Source organism: Loxodonta africana, chromosome X (assembly GCF_030014295.1).
Source record: "Loxodonta africana isolate mLoxAfr1 chromosome X, mLoxAfr1.hap2, whole genome shotgun sequence".
In the NCBI taxonomy this organism is placed as follows: Eukaryota; Metazoa; Chordata; class Mammalia; order Proboscidea; family Elephantidae; genus Loxodonta; species Loxodonta africana.
In genome coordinates this window covers 23,056,270-23,080,371 of record NC_087369.1, presented here as the reverse complement: position 1 = coordinate 23,080,371, position 24,102 = coordinate 23,056,270, and the positions used below count along the sequence as shown (strand labels likewise).

At 38.0% G+C, this 24,102-nt stretch overlaps 1 protein-coding gene across 4 annotated transcripts in view; it reads right to left on the bottom strand.

Moving 5' to 3' along the window:
- Positions 1 to 24,102, bottom strand: part of CNKSR2 (connector enhancer of kinase suppressor of Ras 2) — a 273,991-nt gene that overhangs the window by 146,558 nt on the left and 103,331 nt on the right. For all 4 annotated transcript variants that reach the window (XM_003415953.3, XM_003415954.3, XM_023555163.2 and 1 more), the window contains exons 5-6: positions 22,770 to 22,811; positions 4,786 to 4,905 (exon numbers count right to left, since the gene is read on the bottom strand). In XM_003415953.3, coding sequence (XP_003416001.1) covers positions 4,786 to 4,905; positions 22,770 to 22,811 — 162 coding nt within the window. The remainder of the gene's footprint in view (positions 1 to 4,785; positions 4,906 to 22,769; positions 22,812 to 24,102) is intronic.

Genomic DNA, 24,102 nt, shown 5'->3' with positions numbered 1-24,102 from the left:
AGGTGCTCCCTGGAAGCTCTACGGGGCAGTTCTACTCTGTTCTATAGGGTTGCTATGAGTTGGAATCCACTCCAAGGCAGGGTTTTTTGTTTGTTTGTTTTTTACATTTCAAAGGACTCCAGAGTAGAGCTGGTTCTTTGGTTCTGAGAACCCCTGCCCAGAATCTGCATTTCTAACATGTTCCCAGGCGATGCTAATGATGCTGGTTAGGGACCAATTCTGAGAATTACTTGTAGAGCAGTGGGTCTCAAAATTGATTATACATAAGAATCACCTGGGGATCTTGTTAAACTGTGTATTTGGATTCAGTATACCGTATCTGGGGTGGAAATGCAAATTCTCAGCAGGGATTCCAACCAGGCCGAAGGTCTGCTCCAAAGCTAAAGATGAATCAATCATTAACCCCTTATCTTTCCTTTGTTCTCTATGCATAAAAACCTCTAACTCAATACAGAAAGCAGAGTGCTTTCTATTTTTACTAAGCCTGCCCAGCCCAAACTGTATTATTCTTCAATAAAACTTTTTCTTTCACTCCTAACAGAATACAAGATTTTCCTCTGTGACAGAAACAATCCATCCAGTTTATCAGTGGAAGAACAAAGCAGCTACCTTTTGCCTGTGAGTGACATTCTGTTTAGAAATCGGCAAAAGAACTTCTACAGATGTTTCTAAGCTAATTAAACTTCATTGAAGCTTAGTTTTTTTCCCCACCTCTATTTCTTTCCTGCGTTTATCATTTAGATACTTCCTGTGGCTAACCACATGCTAAATGTTACTAACCCAGACCCAGTGCCGTCGAGTCGATTCTGACTCATAGCGACCCTACTAAAATCCTCAAATCTATTTATTTCAAATGTGATGGACTACACTTACTTAAAGGTGGCTGAGTTTTAAAATAATAACCTTGAATAAGTCATTTAAAATCTCCATTTAGTTTCCCCTCCTCTCATATGTATCACAAGAAATGGTTTTTATAACTTAATTTATTAATTTTCAACATTTTCAGTTTTTCTTTTCTTCCCTTGGAAATATCTTCCCAATGAAGTGTTGCCCATTGTCCTTTAAAAATGAATTTCCCTAAATAGTTCCAGTTTTTCCCCCTTTTTTTGTTATTGTAGTAAAAACATACACATCAAAACACCCAACTTCTGCATTTACAACTCAATGACATTGATTACATTTTTCCTGTTGTGCCACCATTATCGCTACCCTTATCTAAAACATTCCACCACCATTAACTTACATAAACCCAATGCTCCCCCAAGTAGTTCCAGTTTTAACTCTTCGATGACCCAATTATTTTCTGCTTTGAATTCTTTTTGATACCATGTGTTTTCATTAACTGAAGCATGCTGAATCATTGAATGTGTCTGAATCTTTTGTGGGTAGTATGGATTTTTTTTCTTGTCCCCTCCCATGAGTCTACCCCTAAGAGTTTAGTGGTACACATGTTGTAACAAATAAAAATTTTCAAATTTTCTCTTTTCTTACCAAAAATCCAGACACCTCATAAAATACTCTGTAAAGACAGTAATTTGCAGCACACGCCCTTTTCTTTGGTTTCAAACAGTCATAAAGACCCCTGCTTTGTGGCAGCACACACTTTCAGTGGTACAGCAGCTTCCCAATAAACCCCTGAGGTTGAAAAAGTTCATGGTTGCTGTATGTACCGCCGGGCAAGAAAGAGTTAAAGTCATTCTCCTAAACTTCTTACACCTCCCTTTAACAATTTCGATTTGAATGTGGGAAAATGGAAAAAGCTATGAGTCGGAATGGACTCTAAGGCAGTGGGTTATTTTGGTCATTTAGATTTACCTGGACATAAACCCAGCCTCTATTATTAAAAAAAAAAACATGCTATTTTTTATTAAATAGGCAAATTAGTAACAGACACCTTACTTTGATTTTAAGGTTTTTCTTATCCACAAAATCAAGTTTTAACCATAAAAAGTCTGACTCAAACTGCAAAAGCCTGCCAGAAACTGCTCTATAGCAATGTAAATTTGTGTTATCCTGCTAGAAAAGAATAGTGGTCAAACCATTACCTCCAAATTTAAATCTCGAAAAGCCTCTTGCCTGCAGGTGGGTGGAGGTCCAAGTTATTAGCAGCTACGCCAGAACTAACCTGCTATCAATCAATTATTTTAAATTTAGCCAATGGTTAAAATTCTATAATTCTTCCTTCTCCTCTCTTTATAAGCCCCATTGTACCTAGCTTCCTTCAAGGCATTTGCTTGTACTGGAATCAAAATGGCCTCCCTATATGCATACAGAAACCCTGGTGGCGTAGTGGTTAAGAGCAAAGGCTCCTAACCGAAAGGTCAGCAGTTTGAATCTACTGGATGCTCCTTGGAAACCCTACGGGGCAGTTCTACGCTGTCCTATAGGGTCGCTATGAGTTGGACTTGACTCAACAGCAGTGGTATATGCATACAGAATAACTGCTCAGAATAAATCTTCAAATCTCAGCAAGTTTTGATTATTTTTAACAGTGTGACATAGGGCAAATTCATGACTCCCTAAGATTCTGTTTTTTTATTTGTAAAATAGGTAAGTTAATACCAACCCTGGTGGCACAGTGGTTAAGTGCTACCGCTGCTGACCAAGAGGTCAGCAGTTTGAATCCACCAGGCGCTCCTTAGAAACTCTATCAGGCAGTTCTTCTCTGTCCTATAGGGTCACTATGAGTCGGAAATGACTCGATGGCAGTGGGTTATACAACTGTGAAGAAAGTACTTGGCAAGTGGCAGGCACTCACTTCTTTTCTCTTCCCACTTTTTTCCCAGACTATATAACAGAATCTGGTTCTTAGCCATTTAATTACAATTTCAAAAAGTAGACCCAGATTTTCCTTTTTTAAATTAAAAAAATAAATAAAAGACCTGTCCAGGGCTATATTTTCATTAAAAAATTCAGGATTTCTTAAAGTCCATTAATTAGAATGATATTGACTCACTTTATATGGCTATTTTCCCTCATGGTTTTAGTGAAAATTAGAGGGAAAAAAACCCAGGCTCTTTTCTCAGAATACCATCCTTAGAACCACAGACTCACAGAGCTAGAAGTGGCTTCAAAAAAGATCTAGTTCACCCAGAGGTACCTCTGAAGAAAGGCCTAACGATCTACTTTTGAAATACCGGCCACTGAAAACCTTATGGAGCATAGTTCTACTCTGACACACATGGGGTCACCATGACTCAGAATCGACTCGATGGCAACTGGTTTCTGGTTTTCAGTCCACCCCGTCCTGTCCTCCACATTTTACAGGTGAAAATATTGAGGCCAAAGAGGTTAAATTCACCCCCCTCGCCATACTAATAGCTATATTATGTGTAACTAATTTGTATCCAGGTGTCTCAACTCTTAGTCTAATATAATATTAGTTAAAATTTTTCCACTCTACGTATCATGCTTAGAGAGGCTTCTTTGTAACTACTGAAGAAGAGATACAGAAAGACAGACCTTTAATACTATAGGTTGAAGGATCTTTTAAATAAAACTGATTATAAAAAAAAAATTTTATTGTAAAGGTAATCAAAAAGAGTAAGAATTTAAAATCATAAGTATTCAGATGAGTTTATAAATTTTAGAAATAAGCTCTTAAAACTAATCAAAATTAGATATAATACTTATAGGTTATGATGATGGCATGCTGGCTATGTCTGATAGGCTGAGTTCCATCTTCCCAGGAAAACACCCATAAAAGCCATGCTAGCACTAGGAACTACAGATGCCCAGAAATAATTTGCCAAATAGCCAGAGAAAAGTCAAAGTCACTTTACAGAATAGATGGCTTCAGACCTGAAAATCACTGGTGGCCACTGAAGGCTTTGCCCTCTGGGGCAGTTACATACATGTGAAGAAGAAAAGCCACATAAAAAGTTAAACATGCTTAACAATACTTAAGAATATACTATCTGAATTCAGTTATTAATGTTAGTTTCCAAGATCTCTACTTTCTAAAATATCATTAATGGCTTCCCTGGAAAATTCAATTACAGGGAGAAAGCAGAAACGCTGTAGCACTAAGCTAACAAGGAATAGCTGTGGAGTGAGGTAACCTATTCTCCAACCAGTTTCTTATTTTCTTCCTCTCCCTCATCAGTAGCAATTTTATATGTGTTTTCCTAGAGGCTTATTAAAAAAAAAAAAAAAAAAAGCTCTCCCTTAGGTTAAATTTAGAACCAATACACTTTTGTTTTAAAAATCAGGTGAACAAAATATAGAAGATGGTTATCTTTTTACATAATACAAGAAAAACTAGTGTGGATGTTAACCTAGTGTTGGCAATATCCACTTGCCTATTCACCCTTACAAGAAATAGATATGAGTCATAAAGAATATGGGTTTTGTTCAGCTTACTTGTCCTAGGGAAAGAAAGAACTATTAAAATCAGAACAAACCAAACCAAAACAAACAAGACACTCATGTGCATGGGTAGGTAACAATGTGGTGTCTATTATAAAACTTAAACTTCCTTTAAGCTTAAGGAACGTTGGTTGGCGGGGGGCAGGGATGGAAAAATGCAAGAAAGCTAAATTATTACCAAGGTAAACAGGATAATTCAAAAATCACCATTTTCACCAATTCTTCTCCATGTTCATTTATCTTCCTAAAACATCTTATCATGACAAACTCCCACTACCTTAACTCCCCTAGAGAAAAAGATGAAAATGTTCGGTGACTGTTTAAGTTCATGGATTCCCATATTCAGGGGCCACATTGCCCATATTATTAACTGTCTGCTGGTGGCTGGTGGCTTTGATAAACATGGTTATCTCTTACCAGCCCTTCACTTGGCTTGATGTTTGCCAGCTGAATCACTTCCAGGTGGGCAGACTGTGAAACCAGAGGATCCGATGACAGGGATATGATGTGATCACATACTCCAGAAAGAGTTTTACACTGGAAGCAAAAAAAAAAAAAAAAAAAATTTACGGTAACCACATGTTCCAAGTAATGTACAAATCACCTTTTGTTATAAAATGAAATTACTGGGTAAAACGCATGTCCAGGTGAAAAAAATACACATGCACACACACACAACACGCTTCTATATATATTCTAAACTATGGATGAAAGAATTGTATGCTGAAATTATCTATGAAAGTCATGGTTACGTTCTCTTGTTTCTTTTATTTGATTTATCAGTCTGAACTCCTCTGAGGCAAGGACCATGTCTTACTCGTCTCTGACTTTTCTTTCTCTCACACCCACCCCTCGCTTTTCCAGGTGGACAGATCCTAGAACATACAAGGCACTCAATAAATATTAGTTGAATAAACTGAAGAAGAAATGAGCTTTAACAGTTGGAGTGGCTTAACTAAACACAGAAAGTTAGTGCTTTGGTTAGGATAAACTCAATCATATTAACATAGAATGTTGTTATCGGTTGCCCTCGAGTTGATTCTGACTCATGGCGACCCCACGTTGTACAGAGTAGAACTGCCACACAGGGTTTTCAAGGCTGTGATCTTTCAGAAGCAGATCAAGATCACCAGGCCTTCCTTTTAAGGCACCTCTGGGTAGGTTTGAACCACCAACCTTGTGGTTAGGAGTCTAGCACTTAACCATTTGCAACGCCCAGGTACTCCTGCTTTTTGCATCTGCTTCTCAGGGCTGCACTTTTATTGTGGCAAAATGCTCCTAAAAACAGACATTAGCCAGCATGACACCAATAGCTGGTATTGCTATGGACTGGCCTTGGACTTCGGATGGCATGGATTTGGGAAGAAGACAGATGTAGGTAATCACCATTTTGCTACTTACTTGCTGTATGACTTAGAGGAAGTTATTTTATATCCTTGAGGCTCAGTTTCCTCACATAGAAAATGGGGGTAATAAAAATTATTTTCTAAGGTTTCCATGATAAATCAGGATAATGCATTAAAAAAAAAAGGCCAATATGGCTCCTATCCAAAGATGACACTCAATAAATGTATATTCTCTCCTTGCTTTCTTAAAAGCCTAAATCATTACTCATGGGATGAACTATCATTATTCTTACTTCTGTGGCTTTGTTGACCATCTTACCATGAGCAGTAATTGTACTGGCCAGTCTAGCTACATGGGCATGATGGAAAGTTCATATCTGTTTACTCTCTCTGATGTTCAAGTCTCAATACTTTCAGATACAATGAAGGTATTTAATCCGAAGAGCTTCTAGGCAAAATACCAACAGGAAGATTACCCCCTAGAAATAGGGAAACCTACAGGGCCAGCTTTATGGTTTTATGCTCTGCCCCAGCGGCGTACTGGTTAAGAGCTCAGCTGCTAACCAAAAAGGTTGGCAGTTCAAATCCACCAGCCGCTCCTTGGAAACCCTATGGGGGCAGTTCTAACTCTGTCCTATAGGGTTGCTATGAGTCAGAATCGACTCAACGGCACCTAACAACAACAACGCTATCTTGACATTCTGAATCATTTTTTAATAAGGGGTTCTGCATTTTCATTTTTCACTGGGCCCCACAAATTACGTAGCCTATCCTAGGACCCTATTCTGTATTTTCTTTTTTTAATTTTTATTCTTCCTCAAAATGTTCTTCAGTGGCCATGGGGGAAAAGGACAGAATGACAGTGCTTAACATACAAAGCTGGCTGCAGTTCAAACTGCCGCTGTTTTACAGGAAGAAAAACAATTTTTGGCAGATTTAAATCTTATAATTACCAGTATTTCTATTCTCCTATATTTGGTTACATTTTCATTCTTATTCTCTCTTTATCTCATGGGCGAGATAAGATTGTTAATTCTGAAGGGTTTCTATATAGGATACATGCATTGCATGGTAATATGAAGGTTACTAAATCAGTATGCTAAAAATAAACTTTTGTGGATTCTACAAGTTGAAGCATATTCCGAAACGAAGGTATATATGTAAACAGGAAGGTAATGAATGTATATAACTAGCTCGCTACATGTGCATTACAACACTCAGACCTCACAGAGCACACTGGCATTCAGCAACAATCTCTCTCCTGTTCAGGCATTGGTAGTGCTTAGAATTGAGATGAAAGGAGAAAAGGCAGAAATACCACACTGTAGACCTTTTTTAGGAAAAATAAAATACCAATTAAATCCACCATATTAAGTTGCAAATCACTTTTCAGAGTTCTCTTCTTGAGTAATTTTGTTTGCAAATGTCTGCTATATACTAGGTGCCGTTGGAAATACAAAAGGTGAGTAAAACATCGACTTCACCATCAAAGCTACCAGGATTCAATGGATTAAAGATCTTGGAAAATAAAAATAATAGAAAGAGTTAGGGGAAAAAAAAAGGAAAACTCTACTAGAACCTTGCTGTCTGTTTTTGAGATAATGCACTACAACGTTTTTATTGCAGCATTTGGCACTTGACTAAATAAGCCAACTAGAAAGGGTATATAACGGCCTTGCTTTATATGCTAATTTTACACTCATTACTGCATCACACATCAAGCCACTGCAGGAAACCACATTAAGAGTCAGGTCCCTCGAGTCAGTTCCGACTCATAGCGACCCTACAGAACAGAGTAGAACTGCCCCATAGAGTTTCCAAGGAGTGCCTGGCGGATTCGAACTGCTGACCTCTTGGTTAGCAGCCATAGCACTTATTCCCTATGCCACCAGGGTTTCCGATAGGAGTTATTTAACACACTCTTGTAAAAAGTGAATTTGTTCAATTCTATTCATTCAGTGAAATCATTTTAAACACACTATTGTCAATTGCAACCTTCCAGTATATTCTAGAAAAAGAAAACTATAATATAGCAAGAAAAATATATCCGTTACTATAATTTAACATATTATTAGATAATACTTGCAGAACATCTACTATATGTCTGTCACAATGCTAAGTACTTCATATTCATTATCTCACTTATCCTTAAAACAACTTCCTGAAGTAGGTATTATTATAGCCATTTTAACAGATGAGAGAGCAAAGTTAGATAAATAGACCAAGGTCATTGACTTGGCAGAAGAAGGAGTGTTAGAACTGAGGCTGTGAAAGACATGGCTCTATGAGAAAACTGAAAGCAATTTTAGTAGCAAAAGGACAACTGTATTCTAACTAGATGATGACTGGTGACCACTGTATAAGGGAGGTGTTTCTGTTATTTTTGCAATAATTATACCAAAGGATTTTAAATTCTATTTTTCTTTATTTCTAAAAAAGAAAAAAAAAAACTGAACCTAAAATTAAAGTCCAGTAAATAATACGCCTTTAATAAATTAAAAAAAAAAATAGCAACGAGTATTAAAATTGACCCTCCGGATTTTGTTAGAAACTACCCAAGGCTGTGACAAAGGATTAGTGACTGAATAACAATTAACACAGAGGGCCTGCTATGATTTTAAGAACCTTTCAAAACAGAAGAGTGTCATGTGCTGGACAATGGTATTGTGTGATTTTCTTCTCTTGGGTAACTTAATTTAAAATATGAATTAATATAATTAATAGATCACTTTCTCAGAATGAAATGGGAAGTTTTTGTATTCTATTCTATATATACAGCTGGTTCATCCAAACATAAAAGTTCTTAAGGGAAAAAAAGATCGGAACACAGCATGTTTAGTATAAGAAAAACAATGGTTTTAAAACAATGGTAAAAGCAGCATTTAGTCACTGTGGAGATTTAAAAAAAATCACCCTTACATTAATATGTTAATCAATAATAACAGATCAGCATTCTTTCATCATCTCTAAATTGATCATATACTTTTAGGACTAATATGTGAAGTTTTAGACACTGCATTTTAAAAAGGAAACAGAGAAAGTGTTCTAAGCATACTTAGTGAAAAGCTAAGGGATAGGAAAGAGGTTTTATGTTAGCCTTGGAGCACATTCAGGCATGATTGGGTTACTTACAGTATTTCTATTTATGTTTTTCTGAATAAGTGGAGTACCAGGTCAGTTATTCCTCAGAGTGAATTAGAGCAAATGAATGGAAATGTGTGATATCCATCATATTCATAGGTCCCACCTACACTGAACAAGAGGGGATAATACACCAGAGGGTGTGGATCACAGGGGCCATCTTAGAATTCTGCCCTCTCATCTTCCCTGCAGACAGGAGCTGCCCACATAGTCTCATGTGTCTACTTGATCCAAGAAGCTCACTCTTCACCAGTATAATTTTCTATCCCATAGTCCAGTCCAACCCCTGTCTGAAGAGTTGGCTTTGGGAATGGTTCCTGTCTTGGGCTAACAGAAGGCCTGGGGACCATAACCTCCAGGGTCCTTCTAGTCTCAGTCAGACCATTAAGTCTGGTCTTTTTTGAGAATTTGAGGTCTGCATCTCACTGCTCTTCTGCTCCCGCAGGGGTTCTCTGTTGTGTTCCTTGTCAGGGCAATCATCGGTTGTAGCCGGACACCATCTAGATCTTCTGGTTTCAGGATGACGTAGTCTCTGGTTCATGTGGCCCTTTCTGTCTCTTGGGCTCATAATTACCTTGTGTCTTTGGTGTTCTTCATTCTCCTTTGCTCCAGGTGGGTTGAGACCAATTGATGCATCTTAGATGGCTGCTTGTTAGCATTTAAGACCCCAGACGCCACTCTCCAAAGTGGGAACATATTAACTAATTTAATCCTCACAATCTCCCTAAGAAGTGGATACTGGTATTACCTCTATTGCACAGATGTGGGAACTGAGGCACAAAGGTGTTAAAAAACCTGCTCAAGGTTGCACAGCTTTTAAATGGCAGAGCCAAGTTATACTCAGGCAGTTTTGCTTCTATTCCTTCTTGCTTAACCCTTATGCTTAGAACATGGCCTGGCACTTAACTGTCAGATATTTTAATGCCTAGAGAGCCAAACTCTGAGATAGTAATATAGCCTAAAAGTGGTACTTTAAAATAATCATCATCTAAGAATAATGAAGTCAGTGCCAAATGATGAGAGAGCACCAGTCCCAAATCTGTACCTGCTTTGATGAGCAACAAGTAGAACCATGATACTTGCAACTTCCCTACTTCCCTGAGACATCCTGGGAGAAGCAGCTCCTTCCCTACTTTCATTTCTGAACAGGGATGTAGCATCAGCTGGAAACCAGAACTGGATCTGGGAAAGCTCCGTTCTATGTGTCTGCTGTTTCACAGGCAGGAAACAAAGACATGCAGGGTCTCCAAGCAGATGAGAGTATGCTCATTAGAGTGTAAGCTACTTTCCAGGTTCAAGAATAAAAAGGGTCTGGACATATCAGTGGCTCAATTAAGATGAAGGTTATTAGAAAGATTTCATTTTTCTTTGGGCTTTAGATTCAAAAAACATTATAATGATGAGCTCCTGAAAAATCCAGTTGCTACACACAGTTTATGGGCAAACAGGGAACAAAGAAGAGACTTGGTAGCAATTTATTCACTTCTGTAGAGAAATTGGAAGTTGCTATGTATCGACTCGACGGCAGTGGGCTTTGGGTTTTTATGTATGGTTTTATGGAGAGAAAAGCTAACCTCCCTGTGCCAGTTATGAATTTATTGGCTCTCAGCTCCAAATTCACCTTTCAGTACTATTTCTCCTTTACAGTGAGCACAGTTACATTTTTGTCAGTAGAGGGTGCTGCAGGGACACTGCAGGAGAAGGGGCTTCTCTTCCAGGTTCCCTTGTGCTATTTTGCTTTTTCTTGTTCCCACTGCAGGGTACATAAGTGGTGCATTTGTGGGGGGCTAAAAAAAAAATTTTTTTTTTTATCCGGTACTCTGATACTGTTCTGCCCCAGCTACTCCCAGACCACACAGTCCCTCAGTGACCTGCGGCCTCAGCCCAGGCTCACTGACCACCATCTTGTGGCCCTCTCAACACAGACACCATTCTTTACAGGCCTCACATCTGCAATGATGCCCCAAATCTCTCTGTGAGCACTTCCACCAGCTTCGACTTGCCTACATCCTGAAAGGTTGTTTCCTGCTTGCCTAGGCAACTCAGTGAAACTCCAACCACACCTTCTCTAATGAGTTCCTCAGACTTGGGGAGGATGTTCTGCTTCCAAGCTTGTCCTTCCTTGGGTACGCTCCCTCAGTCCTGGGGTCTCTTTTAGTGTTCACTTTACATCTTTATTGTTATTCTCCTATCATACAGTTTAATAATTCTTTATATTAAACTTCTCTTGTTCAAATTACTATATGGTTTATATTTCCAGACTGGTTCAATTACCTTGTTGAACAAATCTTTGTTTACAGTGACTTCTTGTTGTTAGGCGCCATTGAGTCAGTTCCAACTCATAGCAACCCCACGCACAACAGTACTAAATGCCCAGTCCTGTGCCATCCTCATAATCGTTGCTATGTTTGAACCAACTGTTGCAGGCACTGTGTCAATTCACCTTGTTGAAGGTTTTCCTCTTTTTTTGTTGACCCTCTACTTTACCAAGCATGATGTCCTTCTCCAGGGACTGGTCTCTCCTGATAACATGTCCAAAGTACATTTAAGACAAAGACTCCCCATCTTCCCTTCTATGGAGCATTCTAGCTGTACTTCTTCCGAGTGTAGTTTTTAAAAATCCATAGAGTCTTTGATCACACAGTGATCTCAGACAAAGGCAGTTTCTCAGTTTATCACTTTATGTGGACATACTGCTTTCTAGTGATTTTGTGGATTAGTTACTGAAGAATCATGGCATTTACACCTTAGAAATCATAGATACTCTAACTCCCCCCCCCCCACACACTTAATCAGAGAGATTAATTAACTTGTTCATAGCTAGTAAGGAAACCCTGGTGGTGTAGTGGTTAAGAGCTATGGCTGCTAACTAAAAGGTCAGCAGTTTGACTCCACCAGGCACTCCTTGGAAACCATTTGGGGCACTTCTACTCGTCCTATAGGGTTGCTATGAGTCGGAGTAGACTCGATAGCTAGTAAATGTCAGAATGGGGTCAGGAAGCCAAATCTAACTTCCAGACTGGTGCTCTATTATACTACCCTGCGTCACTTGACTCCCTAATTAAAAAGAATATTCCTTCAGGGCGAGGATCACACCCTCAGAATAGGTCTGAATAGGCAAGCATTTTACAATGTATAATGTGTTTGGCAAAGGTAATGCTAGCAAGAACATCCATATAAACATACTGACTTACTGTCTATCTAAATCATGATAAGAAACACTAAAAAAAGGTATTTTAATTTTTCAAGTATTGCCACATTTCCTTTGCCATATACGCATTTTTCTTCTTGCTCTAGGAAAGACAAACATTTTCTACCTCCGTCATATTGTCTAGATTTTCCTTTCCGTTTCCTGTACGGGACATTGGTCATAGAGAAGTTAATCTGCAGTTAAAAATAATTTATAAGGCAATTAACCACCAAAGTGTCAAATACCTGAAGATAATCTAATACACCAGTCAGGAAATCAATACCTATTTCAGTAGTAGTATTAGCATGCTGCTTTAGGTTGATCACAAAGATAGTGAAGGGGGTCAAGATAGAAGGGTCATACTAACTGAGAAAATGAAGAAAAGTAGACTTAAAAAGAGGAAAGGATAAGTTGTTAAAACGTATATAAGGATCTTAACTCTTTGATCTAGAAAACTCAGAATTCACATTTCAATAAGATTGGCCATAATCTGTATGTTCAAATGCTACAGTTACAACCAAAACATCAGCCATGCAAAATATTCAGCTTGTAAATTGACCTAAGACCACAGCTGTAAGAGAAGAGTCTAGGCAAAAGTTCGCAAAAGCTGCCTTTCCACAGCATCAGGGACCTTCTAAAAGCCAAAATAAATATAACATTACTTTTATGGACTTTTTAAGTCATGAAAGTGCCACTGATTCCAAGAACTCTCTAGAGATAAAATATCAGCCTGATCACTTTTATTTCGTTGTGGAGCACGCTGCTACCCTAGTACTTAAATATATCCTCAAGGCTTTTGGTGATTAGGAGAGGAAAACCACACTTATATAAATGTAATAGATGTTGGGGCACGGTTTAAAATGAGGTCTTTCCTTTCTCTTCTAGGATCCTCTCAGCTAACATTGGCTTTGTGTGGTTTTAGTCATTTCTAATCTGGAGAGCACAGCAGGCAGAATAATCTCAGCTCAGAGGGAGTTTAGGAGTAAAGAACTCATAAGGTTAAAGAAAGGGAAAAAATTACACATAATGTTTATGAAATAAAACAAATACTTAACATGCCAAAACGAGCCTAATTCACTACCACATCTAAATAAGTAAAGAAAAAAATAGCTCGGAGGTAAAAGAAAGAGAAGAGAAAGCATTTATGCTTTGCAAAGTACAAAGATAATCTTAACACGGAAAAAATAAAATAGGCATTCACTGTACTTTCCTCCCATTAGCTTTACACAAACCGTGGGGTAGAATGCTAGTACAACAGCCATGTACTATACCACACTGCTGGCTTATGGAAAAGGTGGACTTGAGCTCACTCACGACCATCTGATTTCAACACTGTGGCTTTAATGGTTATGCCTGGCATGGGATTTCCATAAGTTTCTCAAAGCCGATAAGTGTTTCAGGCTCAGCAAAGAGAGCAGCAGGGCTGTGACAAGCAGAGTAAGTTTGCTAAGCAACAAGGTCTGAAATGGCTTCTCAGGAGTGCTTTTCTCTCCAGATTCCAAGCCTATGGTGAAAGGTGGGAGTGAGAAGAAAGTGTGAAGGACTGAAGAGAAATCCAGATTCCCTGTAAGAGAATTACTATGTAAAACGTGGATCCGTGTGGAGCAAAAACAGGTGGGCTCCAACATACCAAGGAATGTGTAAGCAGGGACAAAGCATAGCTGAAAGGGAAAGAGCAGCTCAATAGAGGTGAATCTAACAATATTTATCTTTAGAAGACAATCACTAAGATATATGTATTATATTGATTATATGTTTCCTTCTATCCATTACGGTTGCACTCTGCCATCTGCTCCATTATATTTAGTGGCAAACGCCAAGGAAACACAAGCTATTCAGTCTCCTTTTATTCATTCTCACATTTCATATTAACAGCCCTCCCTGCCCAACACTGTACCTCCCTATCCCCGACTTTTTGGTCTTCATACTCTACAACTTTGTAATTTTAAACATAAACAACTCTCTCCAATTTTAGAGATAATGCAGACGAACAGAAAATCTAGTTTTAAGGATTGCCCAAGTCACTTTTGACTATTTCCCTATGCATACTGTAAAATTGTCCATTAAAAGCCATCAGGATCATAAATAGAATAGAAAAAACAGAATATTGTTTGCATATACAAGCGATGCAAACTAATTAAACAAAATTGGGAAGGTATTTGGAACTAAAAAACTCTAGCTATTATCAAACAAAATAAATAATATTATAGAATATTCCCCTTTTCAATTTTCAACAGTGAAAATTCTATGCTTATAATGCTTTTTATCTGATTTTTACTTAACGTTATCATTTAGAATTTGTCATTTAACATTGGCACATAAATATTTTAGGTACGTTCATAAATATAATTTATTTATAAATTACATACTCACAAATGTAATTTCGAATAGTGACTATGAGTAGCAAATACTTCATCCTGTGGATGCACCGTAGTTTACTGAAGCACTACCCTCTTATTTCCTATTTTTCATTATTATATATATAACGCTACAATAAACACTTTCTATAAAAAACATTATTGTATTTTAAGTTTTTCTGTAAACTAGATTCCAAAGAGTTGAGGAATATGGACTTGGAAGCCAGACTGCCTGGGTTCGAATGCTGTCTCAAATCCTTCTGTGTCGCTTTGGGTGAGTCAACTAATGTCTCTGTACTTTGGTTTCTTCATCTGTAAAATGGAAATGATAGTAATAATATCCACCTCATGAGGTTGTTATGGGTATCAAATGAGTTAGTTTATTATTGAGAATATTTAAAACAGTGCCTAAGGCATATTGCAAATACTACATAAGCAGTAGTATTAATGTTTTCAAGTTTTGATACAGTCTGAAAATCGCTTTCAAAAAAGATTGTACATGACTAGCAGTATACCATTCTGATTTCATCAGATTCTCACCAACATCTGGATATTTTTTATATGTATATGTGTATGTTTGTGTGTGTTTATGACTAATAGGTGAAAATCTGTATTTCACTACTATTTTACAGGGAGTCCTTATTATGTGAGGATAATTGTCACTGGAAACTAATGGTAGTCCTTGTGATTTAATCTAGGAATGCAGAGCTTGTCTCTCAAAAAATAATAGATCCTACTATATTTGCTTTTGAGGAGCATTGGATCAAGAGTCAGTTTTTGGACAGAACAAGGGGATACTGATTGGTTTAAAGTCAGGAAAGGTATGCGTCAGGGTTGTATTCTTTCGCCATAACTATTTAATCTGTATGCTGAACAAATAATCTGAGAAGCTGGACTATATGAAGAAGAACGGGGCATCAGGATTGGAGGAAGACTCATTAACAACCTGCGTTATGCAGATGACACAACCTTGCTTGCTGAAAGTGAAGAGGACTTGAAGCACTTACTGATGAAGATCAAACACCACAGCCTTCAGTATGGATTACACCTCAACATAAAGAAAACAAAAATCCTCACAACTGGACCAATGAGCAGCATCATGATAAACGGAGAAAAGACTGAAGTTGTCAAGGATTTCATTTTATTTGGATCCACAATCAACAGCCATGGAAGCAGCAGTGAGGAAATCAAAAGACGCATTGCATTGGGTACATCCGCTGCAAAGGACCTTTTTAAAGTGTGGAAAAGCAAAGATGTCACCTTGAAGACCGAGGTGCACCTGACCCAAGCCATGGTATTTTCAATCGCATCATATGCATGTGAAAGCTGGACAACGAATAAGGAAGACTGAAGAAGAGTTGACGCCTTTGAATTGTGGTGTTGGCGAAGAATATTGAATATACCATGGACTGCCAAAAGAAAGAACAAATCTGTCTTGGAAGAAGTACAACCAGAATGCTCCTCAGAAGCAAGGATGGTGAGACTGCGTCTTACATACTTTGGACATGTTGTCAGGAGGGATCAGTCCCTGGAGAAGGACATCATGCTTGGCAGAGTACAGGGTCTGCAGAAAAGAGGAAGACCTTCAACGAGGTGGATTGACACAGTGGCTGCAACAATGAGCTCAAGCATAACGATTGTAAGGATGGCGCAGGACCGGGCAGTGTTCCGTTCAGTGTTTTTGTGTGTAGAGTCGCTATGAGTCAGAGCCAACTAGATGGCACCTAACAACAACAACAAGAAGACTATATTTGCTTTTGAGGAGCATTGGTGGTACAGTGGTTAAGTGCTCAGCTGCTAAGCAAAAGTTGGTGGTTCAAACCCACCAGCGGTTCCTTGGAAGAAAGATGTGGCAGTCTGCTCCCATAAAGATTACAGCCTTGGAAACCCATGGGGCAGTTCTACTCTGTCCTATAGGGTCGTTATGAGTCAGAATTGACTCTACAGCAATGGGTTTTTTTATTGTGAGAAAAGAAGCCCTGGGGGTGTAAAGGTTAAGTGCTCAGCTGCTACCTGAAAGCTTGGCAGTTAGAACCCATCCAGCTGCTTCACATGAGAAAGACCTCGAGATCTGCTCTCTTAAAGGTTACAACCTAGAAAACTCTATGGGGCAGTTCCACTCTGCCACAGTGGGTCAGTATAAGTTGAAAATTGACTACACGGCACCTAACAACAACAATAACACTCTGAGAAAAGTAACACACAATATACAACCTTCTAGTGGAGGCTGGGCCATCTTTGCATACAAGGTCAGAACAGGAAGTGAAATGATAGCATGAAAATACAAAAGTGCTTTCTGAGCTAAACTGATTGGCTAATGCCATTTACTATATCAATCATCATCAGAAAGTACCTTTAAATTCTCACTAGCTGGAATGCAAAATGGCCAGAGTAAATACACTGCATTCATTTCTGAACTTCTTCAGTGCTATTTATATTGTCATTTACTTCTAATAGCAAGTAGTTAAAAATCTGGTTTTTGAGAAAGATAAATAAAATGTCAATATAGCAATAAAAAGTCAATTAAAAGTTATTTAAAATCTAGTTATTATTTATTATGGGTTTTAATTAAAATTTCAAAGCTCATTTTATAACCACAAGAGCTTAATTCCTTAGGCTAATTAATTAAAATTATGCTTAAGATCTTTTGTACAAGAGAAATCTCACAGTATTTTTCTCATCATTTAAATTCATTTCTGCTATTCTGCCACATGCAGAAATCTGAATTTTTTTCAGAAACAAAATTTTATATTTTTTGTTGTCTCCCAAAGTTTCTTTCTCTATGAACCATTTATACTTCCACTGTAGTCATCTGAATATCAGTTACAAATGTGCCTTTATTATCTACTGGAGATATTCTTCCACATAAAAGATTATATCAACAAACATAAAGATATATACCTTTACACATTAAGTGAGAAAGATGAGGCAACGAGAAATCACGGATCTAAATTAGAGCCAAGAGTGAAGCTAATATACAAAATGAAAACCATGAAATGCACTTGTTAACTATGGGCCACGAATTTTTATTTTAAGTTTCTAGCAGCTGATGCATTAAAAAAAAATACAACTCTTTTTGATACCAACATCACAAAGAAATTACGACTGAGAAACTTTATAAAGAGAATACTGTGTAACATACAATGACCTCAATTACAGCTTTGCAGCAAACACAACAAAGCATCCACAGAAGCATGCCAAAATCCAATTCAGTAAATTCGGTATGTCAGAAAGAACAGTCATTGTCATAGAAAGTTCCATGTCAAAAAAGCAGTCACTCATAGGAAATAAAACGTAGGAGGGAATTATCTAGTTATATAGTACTATAACAGAAATACCACAAATGGATGGCTTTAACAAGTAGAAATTTATTTCCTTACAGTTTAGGAGGCTAGAGGTCTGAACTCAGAGCGGTGGCTCTAGGGAAAGGCTCTCTCTCTCTATCGGCACTGGAGGAAGGTTGTTGTCTCTTCAGCTGCTTCCTGGTTCCTTGGAGATCTCCATGTGTCTTCACATGTACCTTACCACATCTCTCCTCTGCTTGCTTATTTAATCTCTTTTATATCTCAAAAGTGATTGACTCGAGATATATCCAATGCTAATCCTGCCTCATTAACAAAGACAACCCATTCCCAAAAGGGATTATAACCAGAAGCATAGAGGTTAGAATTCAAAATGACTTATAACATATATTTGGGGGGACATAATTCAATCCATAATATTCCACCCCTTGGCCCCCCAAAATTCATGTCCTTGCCACATGTGAAACACATTCATCCCATCACATTATCCCAAAAGTCTTAAATCAACTCCAAGTTCAAATTTTCATCTTTTGAATCATCTAAATTAAATACAGCATATTCCATCTTGTTTACCTGTGTTTTATTGACTATGCAAAGGCATTCGACTGTGTGGATCATAACAAATTATGGATAACATTGTGAAGAATGGGAATTCCAGAACACTTAATTGTACCCATGAGGAACCTGTACATAGACCAAGAGGCAGTCATTTAAACAGAAAAAGGGGATACTGTGTGGTTTAAAGTCAGGAACGGTGTGTGTCAGGTTGTATTGTTTCACCATACTTATTCAATCTGTATGCTGAGCAAATAATCATAGAAGCTGGACTCTATAAAGAAGAATGGGGCATTAGGATTGGAGGAAGACTCATTAACAACCTGAGTTATGCAGATGACACAACCTTGCTTGCTGAAAGTGAAGAGGACTTGAAGCACTTACTGATGAAGAGCAAAAACTATAGCTTTCAGTATAGATACAACCTCAACATAAAGAAAACAAAAATCCTCACAACTGGACCAACAAGCAATACCTTGATAAATGGAGAAATGATTGAAGTTGTCAAGGATTTCACTTTACCTGGATCCAGAATCAACATACATGGAAGCAGCAGTCGAGAAATCAAATGACATATTGTATTCAGCAAATCTGCTGCAAAAGACCTCTTTAAAGTGTTAAAAAGCAAAGATGTCACCCTGAAGACTAAGGTGCGCCTGACCCAAGCCATGATGTTTTCAATCACCTCATACACATGTGAAAGCTGGACAATGAATAAGGAGGACCGAAGAATAATTGATGCCTTTGAATTATGGTGTTGGCGAAGAATATTGAATATACCACGGACTGCCAAAAGAGTGAACAAATCTCTCTTGGAAGAAGTACAACCAGAATGCTCTTTAGAAGCAAGGATGACGAGACTACGTCTCACATACTAGATATCTGTCCCTAGAGAAGGACATCATGCTTGGTAAAGTAGAAGGTCAGCGAAAAAGAGGAAGAGCCTCAATGAGATGGATTGACACGGTGGCTGCAACAATGGGCTCAGGCATAACGACAATTGTGATGGCGCAGGACCAGGCAGTGTTTCATTCTGTTGTGCATGGGGTCACTATGAGTCAGAACCAACTAGATGGTATCTAACAACAGCATTCCATCCTAAGGCAAAATTTCTCTTCATCTCTGAGCCTGTGCAATCTGGAATACAGTGGTGGAACAGGAACAAGATAGACATTTCCATTATAAATGGGAGAAACTGGAAGGAAAGAAGGGATAACAGGCAATAGGCAAGATCAAAAACCAGCAGAACAATTTACAATTTTTTTTTTATCAAGGCTTGAAAATAATCCTCTCCTCTCTGAGACCATCTAGTCAATATCCCCGCCCTCCAGACTCTGGGTGGAGGCCCTTAGAACTTGGGCTTCACCTCAGCCTTCCGGGCCCTCTGGAAAGGCAACTCTGCTCCTTTGGCTTTAGGGGACCCCATTCTCATAGTCCACCTAAGTGGCGACTCGACTCTGTTGGCCCCTGCAGGGTCTGTTCTTCTGTCCCTTGGGCATGGCAGCCCTGCCCCTTCAGCTTTGGGTGACAGCCTCATCCCTTGGAACACCTTAATGGCAGCCCCATACTCTGAAACCAGGCTGGTGAAGATCCAATGCTTTGAAACTTAGAAGGCTGGAGCCCCACCCTTGGAAACCAAGGAGGTCTTGCTTCCTGTGCTCCTTCCAACAGTTCTGCTGATCTTCAAGCTGCTCCAGGGATGGTCCTTTTCTTTTCTTGGAGAAAAGATGTAGCTCCTTTGGCCTGTTTGCTGCCTGTAGAATTCCAAGAGGCACACAGCATTCTTTCCTTTTCATTCTTTCTCTGTCCCCTTCAGTCTAAGCTGATGGGTTTTCTGCTGTGGTAGTTAGATCCATCAGTCACAGGCTTCACCTCTTTAGTAAAAGACCGTGTAGCCACATCTTTGGTGGACATTCTAGGATATGTGTCCTTAGTTTGTACAACAGAATTTTCCAAATCTTTAAGTTATGTTTTCATTTTGCACAGTTCATCTTTAAGGCCATCTCTTTCCTCTCGCATTTTACTATAAGCAGCAAGAAACCATGTGGCCTCTTTAAGACCTTGCTTAGAAATTTCCTCAGCTAGATATCCAAGTTCATCACTTACAAGTTCTACCTTCCACCAAACATTTGAACATAATGCAAATAAGTTCCTTGCCACCGCATAAAACACATTGTCCTTCCTCCATTGTCCAATCACACGTTCATCATTTTCTTTTAAACCTTCACCAGAAGCACATTTATTGTCCACATTCTGTTACTGGCGCTATATCTATTCTCTAAGGTGATAAAAACTTTCTCTATGGCTCTTCTAACTTCCTTCTGAGCTCGCATCAGAATTGCCTTAAACAACAACAACAAAAAAAACCCATTGCCGTCGAGTTGATTCCGACTCATAGTGACCCTACAGGACAGAGCAGAACTGCCCCATTGGGTTTCTAAGGAGCAGCGTTGCCTTAAAAAAAACCTGTTCCTGTTGAGTCGATTCTGATGTCCATAATTCTACCAACAGTCTCTTCAAGGCAATCTAGGCTTTTACTATTAGGCACCTTAAAACTCTTCCAGCCTCTACCCATTACCCAATTCTAAAACTGTTTCCACATTTTAGTCATCTGTTAGAGCAGCACCCCACTCTTCTGCTACTAAATTCTGTCTTAGTTATCTAGTGCCACTATAACAGAAATATAAAAAATGGATGGCTTTAACAAATAGAATTTTATTTCCTCACAGTTTAGGAGGCTAGAAGTCTAAATTCAGAGCACTGGCTCTAGGGAAAGTCTTTGTCTCTGTCAGCTCTGGAGGAAGGTCCAAGTATCTTCAGCTCCTGCTTCCTTGTTCCTTGGAGATTTCCATGTGTCTTGGCATCTATCTTACCCCATTTCTCCTCTGCTCTCTTGTTTAATCTCTTTTATATCTCAAAAGAGATTGATTCAAGATACACCCTACACTAATCCTGCTTCATTAATATAACAAAGACAACCCATTCCCACAAAGGATTGTAACTACAAGCATCGAGGTTAGGATTTACAATGCATGTTTCTGGGGGACATAATTCAATCCATAACAGGTATGTTCTTGCCCTCTGGTTACTGAGACATGAGGCACAGCTAGATTGTAGCCCTGTGTTTCACAGGAAACCAAATCAAAAAAGTCGCTGGGGTCGAGTTGATTTCAACTCATAGAGACCCTATAGGACAGAGTAGAACTGCCCCATAGGGTTTCTAAGGAGCAGCTGGTAGATTCGAACTCCCAACTTTTTGGTTAGCAGCCGAGTTCTTAAGCGCTGTGCCACCAGGGCTCCTTCACAGGAAACAAGAAGTACAATTCATAAAATCTGTTATATTAGGATTAAATGAGATAATATGTTTGGAGAGTCTAAACCATTTCTTGGAATACAATAGACCCTAAATAAATCAGTTTTTTCCCCCCATTCTCTAGATTCCACAGGTGGATGAAAAGGGAGTTGATGGTAATTATTTTCCCTCCTGGATTAACTGGGAGAAGAGTACATTAATTATCTGCTCATCAAGCCATTCTTATAAATCACTACAGCCACCAACACTGCAGCATCTGGGGAGAAGGATCAGTAGGGAGCTACTCAGTATTGTTTATGCAGTAGATAAAAAAAAAAAAGGAACAGGAATTCTGCACTGCTGATATTCTGAATATTTTCCCACACACATTTAGATAACATGTTTTAAAAATATTTCTGTGTCTAAATACAAAAAACATTTTTGTTCTAAAAATATTCAAACATTTCAGAAATATAAAACTTATAAACTGGAAGTAGGAGTAGAAGAGGAAAGCGTCATTTGGTAGGCGTATGGATCTTCATTATCTAGGGCCTGGCACATGCGGAAACACCATGATCTCACACCAGAAGTGAGAAGTTCTTAGGACAGACTGGCATCAATCATGAAGCTGATTTACAAACAAAAGTGGTGAACTGTTCATCTTCAAGAAAGGTTTCTTTCTACTAAGAATAATGTACTCAAACCCCATTTCTAGTAATGAAATATCTGCAAAGTCATTAATTGATTCGACGAATATTGCCAAATTAAAATTAGAAGGCTGGGTGAGTACAGAATCAGAGCAAAGGGAGTTTGGTTATTTGATGAAGTATCTCATCCAAGTCATAACGGTGAGTTACTTCTGTTACAGAATCGAGTACCTTTTCTGATCTCTTTATGTCAGAGATGAACAGTGAAAAACAGTTACTTCAAATTCTCTTTTCTCTAAATTCATTATTTCATTATATTCCAACCTCGCTACATACTATAATTTTAAAATAGTGCATAATATTTTTCTATTAGATACAATAGAATGATTACAGCTAACATAATTTGTTATGTTTTTATTCTTTTTATATTTCCTAAAAAACACCCACTGACCTGATGTGGTCATTACATTTTCTATTATGGCTCACTTTTTTGCAGGCTGTAACATTTTATTTAGTTACTAGTTAAAGAAATGCTCTCTAATGAAGATGAATATAAATCAAGTATACTTACCACATGAAGAATTTTATTCTCTGTTTCATATACAGTACAATCCTGAAAAAAAAAATATACGTTAGGTTCAACAAATAAAGCATTCTTTTAAAAATATTTTCTTAGGAATTGTACCATAATGTGAAAAAGTTTTGACAATACAAGCAAACAAAGGCAATACAAATGGGGAAAACATCTAAAATGGTATAAACCAAAATTAGCTCTGTTCATTAGCTCTGATAGTCACGTTACAGGGGATATTCTTATTTTGGTTTAACTGTACAGTAGTTACCCCTTATCTGTGGTGTTGCTTTCCAAGATTTCAGTTGTTCACAGTCAATTGTAGTCTGAAAATATTAAACGGAAATTTCCAGAAATAAACAATTCATAGGTTTTAAACTGCATGCTGTTCTGAGTAGTGTAATTAAATCTCATGCTGTCCTGCTCCATCACGCCTGGGATGTGAATCATCCCTTTGTCCAGCATATGAAACTCTGTATACGCTACCTGGCTGTTAGCTACCCAGTGGTTAGTCACTTAGCCATCTTGGTTATCAGATGGGACTGTCACGGTATTACCACACCTGTGTTCAAGTAACCCTTATTTTACTTGGCCCCAAAGCACAGGAGTAGTGATGCTGGCAATTCAGATATGTCAAAGAGATTATATTCACATAACTTTTATTATAGCATATTGTTATAATTGTTCTATTTTATTATTAGTTATTGTTGTTAGTCTCTTATTGTGCCTAACTTACAAATTAAACTATCATAGTATGTATGCACAGGAAAAAATATAGCATACATAGGGTTCAGTACTCTCTATGGTTACGGGCATCCACAGGGGCCTTGGAACGTATCCCCTGTGGATAAGGAAGAAATACTCTGTTTTCTAATATTACTTCTTTTAAACACACACAATAAAGGGCAATACAAATTAGGTAGACATTTAAAAAGAAATACTGGAAAAATTACTGTAACGATTTTATCTAAAATTTTACTTGCAGACATTAATTTTATTTCAATAATCATATCAACTATTGCAAGGTATTAAATGTACTTTATATTACACATTTAATAGTAAGTATCAAGTTTATAGTTCTTGCCTAAACTTGAGTCCCAGAAATTATTTTTTAAACTTTTCAAAAAATCACCACTGTCTTTTTATCTGCAATTGCTAGGTTTACGATAAGCAGCAACATAGCAAAGTGATCTTAAACAAGTGATTTTAACTTAATGTTTCTAAGGCTCAGCTTCTTCAAAGAATTTATAAAATGGGATTTTAGTACTAGCTTCATAAAGGTGTTGTGAGGATAAGATGAGAAAATGAAATAAATTGCTTGGCACAGCGTCTA